The sequence below is a fragment of the Lynx rufus genome, unplaced genomic scaffold (genome assembly GCF_022079265.1).
Source record: "Lynx rufus isolate CCGP_SWC_20201006 ecotype Redwood Valley unplaced genomic scaffold, mLynRuf1.p SCAF_6, whole genome shotgun sequence".
Classification (NCBI taxonomy): Eukaryota; Metazoa; Chordata; class Mammalia; order Carnivora; family Felidae; genus Lynx; species Lynx rufus.
The window spans coordinates 9,623,538-9,641,170 of record NW_025814878.1 but is presented as its reverse complement, the minus strand read 5'-3'; the positions used below and the strand labels follow the sequence as shown (position 1 = coordinate 9,641,170).

Genomic DNA, 17,633 nt, shown 5'->3' with positions numbered 1-17,633 from the left:
GCTCCTCCTTCGCGCTGGCACCGCCTCTCTTCCTGCGGCGGGTGCGACGCGAGTTTAGGCGCCGGCAGCGTGGAGATGATGGCGGGGTCTCCGGCGTCCCTGTCGGGACAGGACGTAGGGTTCGTGTCGCTTTCCTCGCCCAGTCGCCCCTGCTCCTCTTCCTGCTCTGTTTGCGGAAAGCCGGGCCTTGCCGGGAACCTGTGGGTTACCATCGGGGGAGCTGCGGCGGGCCTCAGGGCCCCGCTCCCCGGCGCGTCTGCTCGCCTTCCTCGGACGGCCGGGGAACGAGGTGGCCCGGGGCGGGGGCGCGCCTGCTGGCTGCGGCTGCCCGCCGGGCTCCGGGCTCGGCTCGGCTTCCCGCCTTCTTCCTGACTGCTGGGAGCGGGCTGCGCACCCCGCCGAAGTCCTGGGGTCACCCCGCCTCCTGTCCCTTGTTCGGGCCTTTTAGTGGCTTATGTTTTAATTTGTGTTGTCTTTCAAGTGATCCGATGTTGCTGCTTTTTTACTCCTCATGACTGTCTTGCGAGTTTATGCCTCCTCCGTCCCCTTTCAGGGTGTTGCAGCGACATAGCTTTAATCATTTTTCACTTATGTAATAAACGCACTTTGGGGGGCTAAAATCTTTTTGCAAAAGCTAGGAATCTCAGCTCTATCGAGAAATGTGTCTCTTCCTATTGCCGGTGAGATTAATTTGTGGTCTCCCTATTAATGCCTGCAGCTTTTGGTTTTCCGCGTCCTGTCACAGATTTCTACATCAAGTTGTGGACGACCGTAAAAAAATACATATTTATTTGTATAAATCGAATGGCCAAATTTATATTTGAGATATAGCCTACTGCAAAATATGGGGGGAGGTGCGGGGGAGGAGGAGCTCTTAGACGAAATTGACCTTATTCGGAGTGGATGGGAGACCAGAGAGGCACCTGGTGGCCCCAAATTTAAGCAGGCAATCATTGAGAGTCATGCAAAATATAAGGAAGGAAGTGTCTGGAACCTTAAATTTTGAGTCCTGGGTTCCTCTGTCTCCACCCTAGTCCTGACCTGGGACTTTACCCTCACAGATGCAGGGCTCTGAGGAAATACTGAGGATACTTAGTACTTTTGACCCTTGGACAAGGTGGGGGTCGGTTGTGGTTAGGGGCCCTGACACCCCTCCTTCTCCCCTCCTTCAGTGGAAAATCTGCAATTTGACTTTTGACTCCTCCAAAACTTAACTACTGTACTTTGTGTCTGGTAATCTGAAGATACAAATGAACTGATCAGCTATGTTTTGTGCTCTAAAAATGCACAGAATTTCATCGTGTCCTAAAATCTGTCTTTTCTAATGGAATCCTGTGCATTTGCTTAAAAAGTTATTTCTGTATAAAATGATAATCTGTAAGTCTTGATTTTTGTAGGTCTAAAATAAAAAATATCTTCCAGTTTTCTTTTTTAAATTCAAGTATGCTCAAGTTTTTCTTCCAGCTTTTTTTGTTCTTTGGCACTTCTCGAAAATTTCTTGATTTTGGGGTTGCGAGAGTGAGATGGTAACATCTTGTTTGAGGGCAGAGTAGGAGTCCTTATGCAGGTAGAGAAGAGAGCAGAGAAAACCTTTGAAAAGAAAAAAAATGGCTAAGGATATAGACTAAGAGAAAAGTGAGAAGCAGGTTCCTAAATAGCTTTCATTCTTTATGTTCCTCTAGTACAGTAGACGCTCTCAGGCAATTTTACATCCATTGCCTCGTTCATCTTTCCAAGTAGGTGAAGTCAGTAATAACCCTGGAGTAGAGCCTGTTTGATATTTAGGATGATCTTTTTTCTGTCCTGTCATGTTGTTAAACTAGTTTCTGATTCCAGAAAATAAGAGGATTAGAATGGGAAAGATAAGATTGATGGCACAGGCTCCAGGGGAGAATCTGGGATTAGAGGCACAAAGACTGTTAGCTTTCATGACACGTAACTCCAGAGAAGTTTGCCGATTTTCCAATGTCTTAATGTAGTAGTCAAACAATGCTGGCTTACTTTATAATGCTTGTATGCAAAGGGCTTTGAATTCAAATGAGCTGTTCTAGAGACAACGACGGCCAATCTGTTGGTATTAATGCTAAGTAATATACTGTGTATGTGGCTCTCTTTTCTAGATCGTTTGCATATCTTACAATTAAAGACAGAATACCACAGATCTTAACCAAAGCTATTGATACATTGCATCGACATAAAAATGAATTTTTTGAGAAACATGGAGAGGTAATATTGTGTTTTAACTTTAATTTTTTGTTAATCCTTTAACAGAAACACAATAGCTGTTTTTTGTCTGTGGTAACAATCATTCCTCCTGAAGATAAGAACTCTGGTTTTTAAGAAGAAGCTTAAACAAAACAAAACAAAAAAGGCAGAATAGATAAGACAGGATAATGTGTGTGCTCTTTGATTTTTAACTTAAGAATTCTGAATATCAATGTTTATATTAGTTTGTAAAAGACATAAAATGTAGCTTTGAAGTCTAGTATTTTTTTTCCTTCTTTAGGACCTTAAAAATGTTAACCTAGAGGACTTATTTCTGTATAATATTAACTGTTTGCATATATAAATTATTTAAATATAGAGTATTCAGATATATTTTTGAAATATTTAAAATTTTTTTTCGTGTTTCTGCAGAAAGGCATAGAAGCTGAAAAGAAGGCAATTTCTCTTCTTTCTAAATTACGAAACGAATTGCAAACAGATAAACCAATAATCCCCTTTGTTGAGAAGTTTGTTGATACTGACATATGGAATCAGTACCTAGAATATCAACAGAGTCTTATAAATGAAAATGATGGGAAACCCAGGTGGTTTTACTCACCTTGGTTGTTTGTAGAGTGCTACATGTATCGTAGAATTCATGAAGCAATTATCCAAAGGTAAGCATATAACATCAGATAATAAATGTTTAGAGAACTTAATGCTTTCACAAAATTATAGAATAAGTTTAAAGATTAACAGTGGAAGCCAGAATTCAGTTCAGATATTAATGACAGTATCGGATATTTCTGTAAATGTTATCGATATAGTAAATTCTTAGCAGTTATAACCCAGTTGTTTAGAATAGACATAAGATCTAATATCTGAATAAAATAATATAATATCTGAATAAAAATTCTTATGAAGAGTTTAGAGTAAAACGAATTGTACTGGGACACCCAGGTGGCTCAGTTGGTTAAGCATCCCAACTCTTGATTTCCTGAGTTAAGATCCCAGGGTCATGGGATTGAGTCCTGCATTGGGCTCCTTGCTGAGTGTGGAGCTTGCTTAAGATTCTCTCTCCCCCCTCCCTCCTTCCCCTCCCCCTCTTTCTCCCCCTCTCTGTCCCTCTCTCCCTCTCCCTCCCTCTCCCCTACTTGTGCTCACTCTCTCTCTCAAAAGTAAAGATTACTGATCAAAAAATGTTAATATGAAATAATTATTTCTGTAAAAAAACAAGACAGGACAGAGTAAGCATGTTTTGTTTATAAAAATAGGTAATAGATCAGAGTTGATTTGGGGTAAGGAGTCAACAGAACAGTGAATCACTACAGGGTTTTATGTACTATCTTAATTTTTAGGCCTTTTTTTTTTAATGGCTAGATTAGAAACAGACTTTAAAAGTTAAACACATGTCAAAATCACTTTTTGTAGGCTTGTTTGTACTAATTTATTTCTTCCTAGGAAAATTCAGGTATAGAACTGATTTAAAGAGCAGAAGAAAATGTAATGGGGATTATCCTTTTAGCTAGCTAGTTACAAAAATACAGGTTTGCTAACTAAGGAATTCTTTGGTATCTGTTCCTAAACATAGCAAAGGATAATTTAAAGCAATTGATCAAATCAGCACGAATAGTAAAATACAAAAATTATTTTGGGAAACATGCATAATTTGAGTCTATTCATTAGCTTTTTCTGACTTCAGAAATTATTTTTTCAAGTCACAATTTGTTGTTTTTGCTGATAAGTTTATTTAATTAAATTATTTTTTCTGACCTCACACCCACTGCTGAATAAGTGTATTTTAGGACTTTTGCTCTAAAAGCAAAAAAATGCACTGTTAAAAATCTAGCACATTGCCTGGCACATGGAAGGCATCTAAACAAGACTATAGCTAATACTAGGAGCTGCCATGTGCTGAACATCGGCTGTGTTCCAGTTACTTGGCAACCCAGTGAAGTATGGGTATTACTATGTTTCCATTATGTCTGAGGAAACTGAGGTTCAGTGGTATTAATAACTTTTCCCTGGGTTACATGACTAGTAAATGGTACAGTCAGTATTTGACCCTGTTCTGTATAAATCAGCTTAGAGCCCTCATGAAACCATCTTTTTCCAAGTAGTAGATTTGGGTGTCTTGTCAAGGACTAAGGTGAGTCTGAAATTCTGGGTGATGGTTTCATAACTTGGGGAAATATCCATCTTACTAGTCAATACCATGCTGCTGAAGTGTCTGGGTGGCTCTCTGTAGGGAGTTGGTGGAGTTTGGAAGTTAGAAAGGTAAAAGGAATGTGTTTCTGAGTTTGCCTTTGGAGGTAGATCAGGTTCAGAGAATAAAAAAGTCCAGGTTAGAAGTTTACAATAGAAGTTTACAAACCTGGCTACACGTTTATAACTCAGTTGGGCGAGAAGATTTTTTTAACATGTAGCTTTTGAAGTCATTATATTAAAATAAACACTGATGATTTAATTTGCGGTGGGGCCTGGGCATCAGTTTTTCTTTCCATACCTCGGAAGACTGCACACCCTGGATTGATAGCCACTGGTCTGGAAACAGCTTGCTAAAAGGAGTGAAGGCAAATTTAGCCTTAAGTGGCAGGAACAAAACTACTAATCTCTCATGGATGTAGACCTCTCCTAAGGTGATCTAAGGTGGCTGGGGCAGGCAATTTGTATCCAGACTCAGGTTTTAGGTCAGTGTAAGGAAGTACTATTCCACAGAAGTAGTAATGAGATCGTTTTTAAATGTCCCAATTCATAGGAGGAATTCCTGCCCTGGGCCAGTGATAGCTCCAGTGACCAAAGAAGGGTCTTCTTAGCTTTTCTAGGATCCCAAAGCACACCTTCACTTTAAAAGCTGTTTGTGCTGATTTTGCCCCTTATATTGAAACATACGTGTAATTTTTTTTTTTTTGTCAAGATGTTTGGTTTTAGTTTTTCTCAGCATTAAATAGTTGAATAATCTGCAAGTCTGAAGACAAAATCGCAGCCATATGTGAAATTTAAGTAAATTATTAAGTAAATATACTTCAGATGTTGAAAAGTGAGAGTATGGAGAAAACAAGCATTTTAAAACTTTTATTAAAGTAGAATATGGGGGCGCCTGGGTGGCTCAGTCAGTTAAGCATCTGACTTTGGCTCAGGTCATGATCTCATGGTTCGTGGGTTCAAGCCCTACATCAGGCTGTGTACTGACAGCTCAGAGCCGGGAGCCTGCTTTGGATTCTGTGTCTCCCTCTCTCTCTGCCCCTTCCCCACTTGTGTGCGCTCTCTCTCTCAAAAAGAAGTAAAACTTAAAGTATAATATGCATTCAGAACATATCTTTTTTTTTTTTTTTTTAAGTAATCTCTACACCCAATGTGCGGCTTGAACTCAACAACCTCAAGATCAAGAATTGCATGCTATATGGACTGAGCCAGCCAGATGCCCCCATCCAGAACATATCTTAAGTGTCCAACAATCTTTACCAGAACACACTTATGTCCCAAGGGCCCCCATCAAGAGTCAGAACCTTACTAGGACCCAAGAAACCCACCTTATGGCCCCTTTCAGTCCTGACATCACTGCCCTTCATAACACTATTCTGACCTGTGTTAGTTTTGCATGCTTTTAAACTGCATTTAAATGAAATTATATGGGATATACTTTTCTGTCCGGTTTCTTTCATTTAGCATTAATGTTGGTGAGACTCATCCGTATTGTCGCATATAAATGTAAATAATTTTCATTGGTACATAGTGTTGCATTATATGACTATATCACAATCTGTTTATCTATTGTTGATGTGATGGATATTTGAGTAGTTTCCAGCCTGGGGTTATGAAGAATGCTGCTGCAAACATCCAAACACATGTTTTTAGTGAGCATATATGTGTGTTTCTGTTTGGTGTATATCTAGGAGTGAACCCCTGGGTCATAGTGTATGCACATATATGGCCTCAGTAGATTCTAAAATAGTAAACATTTTAAAATCAGGAATCAAATGTAAGTGTGTGAGTTTACTCTTAAATACAGGAATAAGGCTTTTTTTTTTTTAATTTATTTTGAGAGAGAGAGAGAGAGAGAAAGTGGGGGAGGGGCAGAGATCCCAAGCAGGCTCCCTTCGGTACTGAGCCCCACATGGAGCTCGATCTCATGACTGCAAGATCACAACCTGAGTGGATGTCAAGAGTTGGACGTGTAACCCTTTTTTTCCCCCAAACTTAAGGCTCATTTTTAAAATGAGGTGTGACTTTAATGATGTGTTAATAAAACACCAGAACAAGGATTGGCAACATTTTTCTGTAAAGGGCAAGGTAGTAAATATTATGGGCTGGCGGGGGGACATGTGGTCTTTATCACAGCTGCTCAGCTCTGTCCGTGCAGTGCAGAAGCAGCCACGGACAGTACGTAAATGACTGAGCGTGGCTGTGTTCCTAAAACTTCATTTATGGACACTGAAATTTGAATTTCACGTGTCAGCAAATATAACCATTCAGAAATGTGAAAATCATTCTTCGCTCACAGGTCATACAAAATAGGTGACCCGCACTGGGTTTGCGAGCTGCAGTTTGCAGACCTCTCTGCTTGAATCTGTGCATCCAAGTAATTTTTATCTTTTTTTTTTTTTTTAAGTCGCCTTGAAAGACTGATTTATTTCAGCAATGCTGCCATTGCTAAAAATATCTTTTAATTCTTTGGAACTTCCTTCAGAGCCAGTTTACAGGCCTCAAAAAGAAATTAGTCTCCTCCTTTTTTAGTCATTTTTCATTTTTGATAAAAAAAAGAAAAAGAATCTTTTACTCCATTTGATTTGCACACATCATTCTACTGAAATTGCTCTGAGTGACTTTGGGTTCCAAATGAACTCCAGAGGAGAAAGAGGCGCTGTCACTTACAGGGCGTGTAATAGTGTGCTGCAGGTTCTGAAGAGAATTCCAGAAGTGCTTGAGCAATGGCTGCATCCTCAATAAGGGTCTCGCTTCCCAGGGTGACTGACTGGAAGGAGACAGCAGTCATGTGGATGTGTAAATTCTGGTATGTTTTTGTCTTTTTTTTTTTTTTTTTTTTAAATCACTTCCACAGCAGTCACATTGTTTTTATCCTAAGGTAGATGATCCAAGGAAAAAGTTGCTAATTTAGAAGATCAGATGATCTGAATACCTTTTATATTTGGTTCTGTGAAGTCTATGATGTTCTTATTTATACCTTGCTGGTTATGTTTCTCTTAGGCTGGTATTGATCTCTCATTGGACAGACAGCTTAAAGATGTAGCCACAGCACATGTATCACCACTGGTCAAAGTCAACTTGGGAATAAAAGTTGACCTAAAAAACCCCAGGAAACTACATATACGTGACCAAAATTTGTCATTATAATAAAAGTTATGTTTGTATTTTCTGATTTCTCTCAAGTAGTTGTTGGGTTCCCATAGTACTCTATGTTTTACTCTCTTGGTGATTAGCACATTGGATTCAAGTATTTATATGCATATGTTTGTAACTCGGAACCCTGCCACATTTAGCACCCAAAAACTGCTAAATTAAAGCAATTATTTTGAATTTTTGTTTCTCTCTCCTTTTGCTCTGGAAACCATACTGGGTGAATAATTACAGATAGAGTCGCTACAACTATTTAAAATTCCAGTAAAATTTTGATTAGGGAACTTCTGACAGTTAACTAAAATGAGTTTGGGGATTTGTTTTTGTGTAATTGGATTAAATTGATTTAGTGTGTATAATTTGATAATTATTTGTTTTTCTGTAATTGATCTATGTTATATGTAGTATCTGTTACCACTAATTTTTGAGACTAGATGCTTCTATTCTCTTTCCTTTAAAGAATTGCAATTACCCAAATGTTAAATAAAAGAAGGTACAGAGTTCTATAAATGTTTCGCTTACGTTTTTCTCCTCTTGTAGTCCGCCAATTGATGACTTTGATGTATTTAAAGAATCAAAAGAGCAAAATTTCTTTGAGTCACAGGAATCTCTCATTGCTTTGTGTACTCACCTACAAGAGTTGAGAACAACTATCGAAGACCTAGATGAAAATCAGCTGAAAGATGAATTTTTCAAACTTCTTCAGGTAAACGTGATAATCTCCTGTATTTAAAATTTTTTTTTTTAACGTTTATTTATTTTTGAGACAGAGAGAGACAAAGCATGAACGGGGGAGGGGCAGTGAGAGAGGGAGACACAGAATCGGAAGCAGGCTCCAGGCTCTGAGCCATCAGCTCAGAGCCCGACTCGGTGCTCGAACTCACGGACCGCAAGATCGTGACCCAAGCTGAAGTCGGATGTTCAACCGACTGAGCCACCCAGGCGCCCCTCCTGTATTTAAACAGTCAAAAAGTAAACTGGGATTGATTTAGCAACAGAGCATGTGTGTATATATTGTCATTTAAGTTATAATTGATCATTTTTTATCATTTTAGTAATAGTGTTATTCAAGAGATAAAAATCCACTTAATCTCTGAAAATGAGTTTTGAAATTTCTTTGACTGGAGGTGATGTTAGTGGCACAGGCGTCATCTGGCTTCATGGCTTGTGTCATTCTTGAGAGGATACTTTACATTCGTTTGGTCAGCCTACCCTGACTTGGGCTTGAATGCTGGTTCTGTCTGTTGTTGGATCTGAGGCAAGTCACTTAACTTCTCTGAGCTACAGTTTTCTCGTCTGTTAAATAAGGACGGCATCATATACGTCATTTGACATGAGAATGAAACTAGATTCAGTCCTGTCAGCGTGAAGCACGGAGCCTAGAACAGCCTCCTGCTACCATCAGCTGTAAACGCTCAGGTCGTCAGTGGTCTGTTTAACGTGACTTTATTACGTTCCTTCATCTGTCTTGTATTACATTTTGCTTTTAATTCTCATTCATAACGTCCGAAGATTTAAGATATGTTATTAGAATCAGAACTATTTGAAAATACGTGGTTTTAGACGACAGTATCCCCAGCCCTCATCTCCCAGAAAAAGTCAGAAGCATCCCCAGAAAAAGATGTTATTAGAAAATGCCACGAAAGGAGATAAAGCAGGGCAGGAGAACCGGGGATGGTGGGGGAGATGCAGGGGTGTAGTGTGAAGTGGGGCTGCCAGGGAAGGGCCTCTGAGAAGGTGATGGGGAAAGACCCGAGGCAGGTGAGGACATGGGTCCCATGCATGTCTAGGGGAACGTTCCTGCCTAGGGACCCGCGGGGGTGTGAGAGAAGGTGCCAGGTGATCCTGCAGGAAATGAGCAGTGAGGCGAGGGGGCTGGAAGGGCCACAGAGGCCTTGTAAGCAAAGGTGAGGACTTTGGTTTTTACTTGCATTGCAAGCACTGGGGAGCTATTGGAGCGTTTTCATCTGAGGAGTAACAAGGATGAACTTGTTTCAAGGGTTACTTCTCAGGACACACTGCAGGGGCACAAGGCTAGACACCGGGAAGTCTGTTATTAAAATGACCCACGTGAGAAGACATGTTCAATGTCACCAGCATTCTGGAGACACTGTGAAAGCAGAGACCGCAGAGTCCTGGTAAAACTTTGAGGGCAAGCACAGTAGGCTGCGTGATTAAGAGGGAACAGCTTGCTTTGAGTTTGGAAGGAAAGTTGTCAGGGTGTCGTTAAATAATAAGCCTAGTCATCTCCCCCCTTTGGAACTATTCCTTTATGCTGAGCTCTGACTTAAAAAAAAGAAAAGAAAAAGGAAAAGCAGTAGTCACATCAGTCTTTATCCCTAGCTAGCCCGTTGTTTCCAGGAATAGTCCTTGAATATGTCTTTGTCCCATAAGTAATATAATAAGTTGTGAAGAAGAAGGAATACCACTCTCTTTTCTGTCATCTAGTCTGGCCAAGTAACGGAGGCCAAAAGTTGCCTTCCATTAGCGCTCATGGTGGATCACCAGCAGTTTAGCTTCCTACCAGAACATGAAGGTGTTTTCGTTTGCAGGGAATGTTGGTCTGTTTTTAGAAGCCATAGAACTCCACCCCTGTCCGCACGAACATTTCATGCCTGCTCTGTCAAAGACTGGATGCTGGGCGTGTGATGGTGAGGAAAACAGATAGAACTTGCTATCACAGAACTTGTAATCTTGAGGGAATATAGACAGTCAGTTAATGGCACAAATTAATGTGGAATTACAAACAGGAAGATGGGGTGCAGGAAACATGCAGGGGGCCGGTAGAGACCCTCACCTCCGCTGAGGAGTGCCGTCATCGACCCCACTGTTTCTCTGTCAGGTGGACACTTAACTGTTTGAGCCTTGCACTTAAAAAATCCATTCATTTATCTTTGTGGGTTTTTTTTTTTTTAAGTTTATTTATTTTGAGGGAGAGAGAGCACGAGTGGGGTAGGGGCAGAGAGAGAGAGACAGAGAGAGAATCCCTGATGTGGGGCTCGATCACACGAACCATGAGATCATGACCTGAGCCGAGATCAAGAGTTGAATGTTTACCCCACTGAGCCACTCAGGTGCCCCCATTCATTTATGTTTTTAAAATAATATTCTTGGTTGGAACATGCATTTTCCTCTTATTTTGAATCACACAAGTAGAATTTGTTTTGGCTAACATTTATTGAGTATTGGGTATATTATTTAGACATACTATGTCGATTAATTTTCGCAGTAACTCTACAAGGTAAGTGCTGTTGTTACGTCATTTTTCAGTTGTGGGACCATTGTAATTTACCAATGGTCGGTAATTGGAAATGCTGGGAATTGAACCCAGGTCTATCTAATTCCAGAGCCTGTACTCCTAAGCATGTAATTTTAATTAGAGCTTTAAAAAAGAGGGGCTGCATGCCATTTTCTATAAACCAAGCTGGAGTGTTATTTCAGTTTAAAATAGAATAACAGATAATTAGAGTTGGAGAGGTCTTTAGACATCTTGCCCAATTTCTTTATTTTACAAGTAAGAGAACTAAATCCCAGAGAAGTTGCCTGGTCCTAAGTTTTATATAACTAGTAAAAGAAACTGAGCAGTTTGGGTAGGAGTGGGAGGAGGGAAAAAGGAACTTATTTTTCTTATGACTTTGGATTTTTAAATAAACTTTGTAGCCTCTTTTCACAGTGTATCATATTCTCTTATCTGCAAGATGCAAAATCCTTCTGATTAAGCAACACGGATCGTTAAAATCATTCAGATCAGTTTTTTAAAAAGTTTATTATCTAGTGACCAATTAAATGTTTCATTGTCTTAATCTCGATTATACATCATGATATAAACAATCTTTGCATTATTAGAGAAAGTGTAGATCTGATGGATATTTTGTATCAAGACTGCTGTAGAAGTAAATTTTATGAATAGTTTTAGCAACCCCTTGCCCCACATTTTACATAATAGAGGTTTTGTTGGTTATTCAAAAGAAGGGTAAAACTTGTGTACTTTTTCTTTTTCAGATTTCGCTGTGGGGCAATAAATGTGATCTGTCTCTATCGGGCGGGGAAACCAGTTCTCAGAGAACCAACATAATAAATTCTGTGGAGGAACTAAAACCTTTCATTTTAGTGAATGACATGGAACATCTTTGGTCACTGCTTAACAACTGCAAAAAAACAAGAGAAAAAGCGTCTGTTACTAGAGTAGATGTTGTTCTGGATAATTCTGGGTTTGAACTCGTTACGGATTTAGTATTAGCTGACTTTCTGTTGTGCTCTCAACTGGCTACCGAGATCCATTTTTATGGAAAAACTATTCCGTGGTTTGTTTCTGATACTACTGTCCATGATTTTAACTGGTTAATTGAACAAATGAAAGGTTCTAATCACAAGTGGATGTCCAAGTGTGGGGCCGACTGGGAAAACTCTATTAAAATGGGCAGATGGGTTTACCATGATCATATATTTTGGACTCTTCCTCATGAATTCTGTGTAATGTCTCAGGTTGCTCCTGACTTATATGCCGAACTACAAAAGGCACATTTAATTTTCTTCAAGGGTGATTTGAACTATAGGAAGCTGACAGGCGATAGAAAGTGGGCATGTACCATTCCTTTTCGTCAGGCTCTGCGAGGGTTCCATCCTGCCCCTCTCTGCAGTGTAAGGACATTAAAGGCCGAGGTTCAGGTGGGGCTGCAGCCCGGGCAAGCTGAACAGCTCGCAGCCTCCGAGCCCAACTGGATGACCACCGGGAAGTATGGAATATTTCAGTTTGATGGTCCGCTCTGACTTGCTTTAGGATGTCTTAAGTTGTCTGGAAAAATCTGACAGTCGCTTGGCATCCCCAGAAAGGCAGTGTGCGAATTGAGTCACGGGGCTGCTCTGCCTGGCTCTGGGAAGCCTGGCTTCTCCGTGCTCCCGTATGTGCACTCTGGACGCTTCTCTCTTCGAACGTTTTGCCCCACGACATTGTTTGGGAGATAGACGGAGTGAGCTAGTTACAGAGATTTACGTTTCTGTTGGCATTTTAGTAACTTATTTCAAGTTAAATGCATAATTTCAAGTGGTACTAATGAACTTATTTTTAATTGGGCAGAAAGTAAAATAATGCGTGAATTCTGCTTTTAAAGTTCGTTAACATTCTTTTAATGCTATACTGCATGGTATTTACAAGCATGGGATTTTATTTAACTTGTTTTGGCACTCTAAAAATAAGGGCTCTGGGAAGACATTTTAAATACGCTTTGAAAAGAGAGGGATTTCTTACAGCTGTGACATTTGAACAATGGACGTAAAGATTACTTACCTCATAAGTTAGTTTTAAATTTTGTTCTCCTTGAATTTTATTTCCTTTTAAATACCCTGTTTTATTTGCATGCATTTGTATTTTGATTGACCTGCGGAATGGACACTAGGAAACCCAAGATTGAACAGAAACAACTGGTATTTGAAGAACCGTGGTACCTTTTTACGTTCTATTTGCAATGTCCATGATCAACTGAAATGTAGTATTTTAACACGTAAGTGTTTTAAATGAACAGATTTTTAGATTGTTCTGCAGTTTAGAAAAAAATGCTTTAGATAAAGATTCTTGTGCATTGAATTTGGAGTACTACCAAGTTAATTTTTTACATGCTTACACATTTTTTGGTGACTACTTCATATTAAAGACTAAGTTTCAGGTCAGTTTGCTTTGAAACTGAAATTGGAAATAAACCTGGAAATGTTTTTCCTGAACTGGTATAATAAAATGAATTGTACCGAAAATCTTGTTGGTTTTATTTTTTCCAGTGGGTGAAAGTCAAGGAGGGACGATTAAGTATGAGGTCTAAGAAAGAAACTCATAATGTACATGTTGCCAAAGCAGTTCTTAAATTATGTCGCTTATAAATGAGGTTAGTCTAAATGAAGTTATAGTCTATGACCTTGCTAAGTGTTTTTAAAAAGCTATGTCAAATATTTATATAAAGCTGCACGTTTTGAATTTACTCTTACCTACGTGTGTTCCTGTTTTAAACATTAAGTTACTAAAATACTGAGCATAGTATAAGTGTAGACACTTGACATGAGTTAGAAAATGAGTATATTTGTGTTGACTTTATAGCCACAGTGTGGGAAAATGTAATAATCACATTTTCCAAAGCAGTCAATTTTTTTGTTTTTATTATGTTGTATTAAGAACATGAATTTAGGATTCGTGAGGAGCTAGTTCACCCCCTCCTATAAGAGCACAGAAGCAAACGAGCAAGCAAGAAGAGTGGCACGACGGAAGAGGAAGTCGATTCTAGATGGAAGTCTAACAAATGCTTAGCAGGGGTGGGACCCACCTGTAGCTTCACCGGTTGGCTTTTTTAAATTGAAGTTTAGTTGACACACAATGTTACCTTAGTTTCAGGTGTACAACAGATTGGGCCACTCTCTGCTCCCCACGAGCTCAGAGGGGAGCTTCACCCCTTTTGCCCATCCCCCACGCCCCCTCTCTCTGGCAACCATCAGGTCGATCTCCCTATTCTATGTTTCTGGGGTTCCTGGGTGGCTCAGTTGGTTGAGCGTCTGACTTCAGGTCGTGAACTCAATGGCTCACGAGTTCAAGCCCCACATTAGGCTTAGCGCTGAGGGCGCAGAGCCTGCTTTGGATTCTTTGCCTCCCCCTCTCTCTGCTCCTCTCCCTGCCCTCTTTCAAAAGTAAACATGAAAAAAGATAAAGAATCTCTTTCTGCCTTTCTTGTTTCTAGATTCCACATCTAAGTGAAATGTGATTATCTGTCTTTTGATGGCTTATTTTACTTAGCATAATCTTGGTTAGGTCCATCCATGTTGCAAATGGCAAGACCTCTTTTTTTTTTTTTTTTTTAATGGATGGGTGATACTGTGTGCATGAGTGTGTGCATATAACATAACTTATCCCATCTACCAGTAGACCCTGGTTGTTTCCATATCTTGGCTATTATAAATAATGCTATAGTAAACATAGGGGTGCATATATCTTTTTCAATTAGTATTTTCTTATTCTTTGTGTAAATAGGGGAATTACTGGGTATATTCCTATTTTTATATTCCTATTAAAAAAAATTTTTTTTTATGTTTATTTCTGACAGAGAGAGACAGAGCATGAGCTGGGGAGGTGCAGAGAGAGAGGCAGACACAGAATCCAAAAAAGGCTTCAGGCTCTGAACTGTCAGCACAGCCTGATGCAGGGCTCGAACTCACAGACCGCAAGATCATGACCTGAGCCAAAGTCGGACTCTCAACCAACTGAGCCACCCAGGTGCCCTATATATTCCTATTTTTTTAATGGTTTGAGGAGCCTCCATACTGTTTTCCACGGTGGCTGCACCAACTTACATTCCCACCAATGGTGCACAAGGGTCCCTTTTTCGTTTTTGAATCTTTTTTAAAACCAGCTTTCTTGAGATGTAATTCACATACAATTCATCCATTTAATGTGTACGGTATTTTAGTATATTCACAGTTGTGCGACCATGACCAGAAATTTGATTTCTAATTTCAAAACGTTTTTGTCACTCCTCAAAGAACCCCTGTGCCTGTTAGCGGTCATTCCTCATTCTCTTCTCAGCTCTTGGCAACTAGTCATTGACTTTTGGTCTCTGTGGGCTTCCCTGTTCTGGACATTTCCTATATAAATAAGAATCAGAAAATATGTGGTCTTCGTGACTGGCTTCAAGCTCATCAGTTGTAGCTGTAGGTTTTCAGTCCTCTTGGGTTTCAGCCCTCTTGGGGACACGCCTAGAAGTACACGCTAGAGCCCATGGCAGCTGTGCTCCTGGCTGTGAAGTGGTCTCTCGTGGTTTTGATTTGTATTTCCCTAATGACTAACGGCGAGCATATCTGAGCATATTTGAGCCGATTGGCCATTTGCATATCTTCTTTGGAGAAACGTCTTTTTAATTCATTGGCCCATTTTATTTTTTTTTTAAATTTTTTTTTCAACGTTTATTTATTTTTGGGACAGAGAGAGACAGAGCATGAACGGGGGAGGGGCAGAGAGAGAGGGAGACACAGAATCGGAAACAGGCTCCAGGCTCTGAGCCATCAGCCCAGAGCCTGACGCGGGGCTCGAACTCACAGACCGCGAGATCGTGACCTGGCTGAAGTCGGACGCTTAACCGACTGCGCCACCCAGGCGCCCCTCATTGGCCCATTTTAAAATTCGATTATCTTTATTACCGAGCTGTAAGAGTTTTATATATTCTGCATACAAGGTCTCATTGGATACATAATTTGCAAATATTTTCTCCCATTCTGTGGGTTGTTTTGTCACTTTCTTGATGGCGTTGTTTGCAGCACCAAAGTTTTCTACTTTGATAAAGTCCTATGTATTTTTTCTTTTGTTGCAAAGCCTTGGTTTTTGAACTGCTTCTTAACATCCACTTGAGGGCCGCTGCAGTGAGGGACTGAAACACCCAATGGTCAGGGCTCTGTCTATAGTCTTCCGCTCCCTCACGTATTTCAACCCACCAGGCTTGGAGGTCAGTTAGGGGTGTTCCCCCTGAAGAGCTGAGTGATTTGGGGAAACTCCCAAAATAGCATCTGCAATTGTTTCAACTGCTGATGTCATACTTGGTTAAGCATGAAGTAGCTCTTGAATACAGGTTATAGGGGCGCCTGGGTGGCGCAGTCGGTTAAGCGTCTGACTTCAGCCAGGTCACGATCTCGCGGTCCGTGAGTTCGAGCCCCGCATCGGGCTCTGTGCTGACTGCTCAGAGCCTGGAGCCTGTTTCCGATTCTGTGTCTCCCTCTCTCTCTGCCCCTCCCCCGTTCATGCTCTGTCTCTCTCTGTCCCAAAAATAAACGTTGAAAAAAGAAAAAAAAAAAAATTTGAATACAGGTTATACATTTCATGCAATACATTTTTATCAAGACATAGACCCAGTATCTTATGTACATTATGGAAATATGGATGAAGGGCAGGTAAATAATTAGGTGAGGTTGGTGGTTTATACTCCATGGGTTTATGTTACTCTCTGATGAAACAACAGTGGACAAGATTTTTTTTTTTTTTTAATTTTTAATGTTTATTTATTTTTGAGACAGAGAGAGACAAAGCATGAATGGGGGAGGGTCAGAGAGAGAGGAAGACACAGAATCTGAAACGCTCCAGGCTCTGAGCGGTCAGCACAGAGCCTGACGCGGGGCTTAAACTCACGGACCGCGAGATCATGACCTGAGCCGAAGTTGGATGCTTAACCGACTGAGCCACCCAGGCGCCCCAAGATTTTTTTTTTTAATGCTTATTTTTGAGAGACAGAGTTTGAGTGGGGAGGGACAGAGAGAGAAGGAAACAAAGAATCCAAAGCAGGCTCCAGACTCTGAGTTGTCAGCACAGAGCCCCATGCGGGGCTTGAACTCACAGACCGTGAAATCATGACCTGAGCCGAAGTCAGACATGTAACCAACTGCACCACTCAGGTGCCCCAGCAAATGGACAAGATTTATTGAAATGATCCAGCTTTTTTTTTTTTCTTTCTATAATTTGAGGTGTATTTTGTGTTGGATAAAATGCAGTAATGTTTTTGAATCTTTATCAAGCCAGACCTTGGTTGTTCAACCTCACGGTCATGTTTCTGTAAAAGAAACACCCATCACAAAAGACAATATCAACATAGTTCAAACTCTTTACTTTTTTTTTAAGAAAATTCCAGAGTGGATCAAAAACATAATTCAGAGTTCTATTTATTAAAATTCCCTCTCCCACCCATTTTTCTGCCCAAACCCCCCAATGAGTCTTGTTCTGGAATCTCTCCCTCCATAAAACTTTTCTTCTCCTCTCTCTCTTTTCTGAACTGGAGGGTAGGGAAGGGAAAGACTGAACACTTCTACACATGCATCTCTTATTACTTAAATGAAGCTTTAATGTAATGTCTGACTCTTATGGTAAGCAATCAGTGATGTCTTGAGATTATAGAAAATGAATAAAGCAGAAGGGAAAAATAGGAAAAACAAGAGCATAATCCTATCACCTTTAAATACCCCTGTTGATTTTTATGTATGTATTTCTTTTTTTAAAGGTTATTTATTTATTTTGAGAGAGAGGCAAAGAGAGATGGAGAGAAGGATTCCCAAGCAGG

At 40.2% G+C, this 17,633-nt stretch overlaps 1 protein-coding gene across 4 annotated transcripts; it reads left to right on the top strand.

The window, feature by feature from the left end:
- Window positions 1-45: 45 nt before the first annotated feature.
- Window positions 46-17,591, top strand: ARMT1 (acidic residue methyltransferase 1). Of its 4 annotated transcripts, none has more exons than XR_006966227.1 (6): window positions 51-119; window positions 2,121-2,226; window positions 2,638-2,882; window positions 8,104-8,269; window positions 11,566-13,064; window positions 17,574-17,591. XR_006966227.1 is itself a non-coding variant. In XM_047102520.1 (5 exons), exons 1-5 carry the CDS (start codon window positions 76-78, stop codon window positions 12,331-12,333), a joined length of 1,329 nt encoding a protein of 442 aa, XP_046958476.1. In that variant the 5' UTR covers window positions 51-75; the 3' UTR covers window positions 12,334-13,311. The 4 variants fall into 4 exon arrangements, 2 of the variants coding, with proteins under 2 accessions (XP_046958477.1, XP_046958476.1); XR_006966226.1 differs by lacking the exon at window positions 17,574-17,591 and adding an exon at window positions 14,643-14,682; XM_047102520.1 differs by lacking the exon at window positions 17,574-17,591 and having other exon boundaries at window positions 11,566-13,311.
- The last annotated feature ends 42 nt before the right edge of the window (window positions 17,592-17,633 follow it).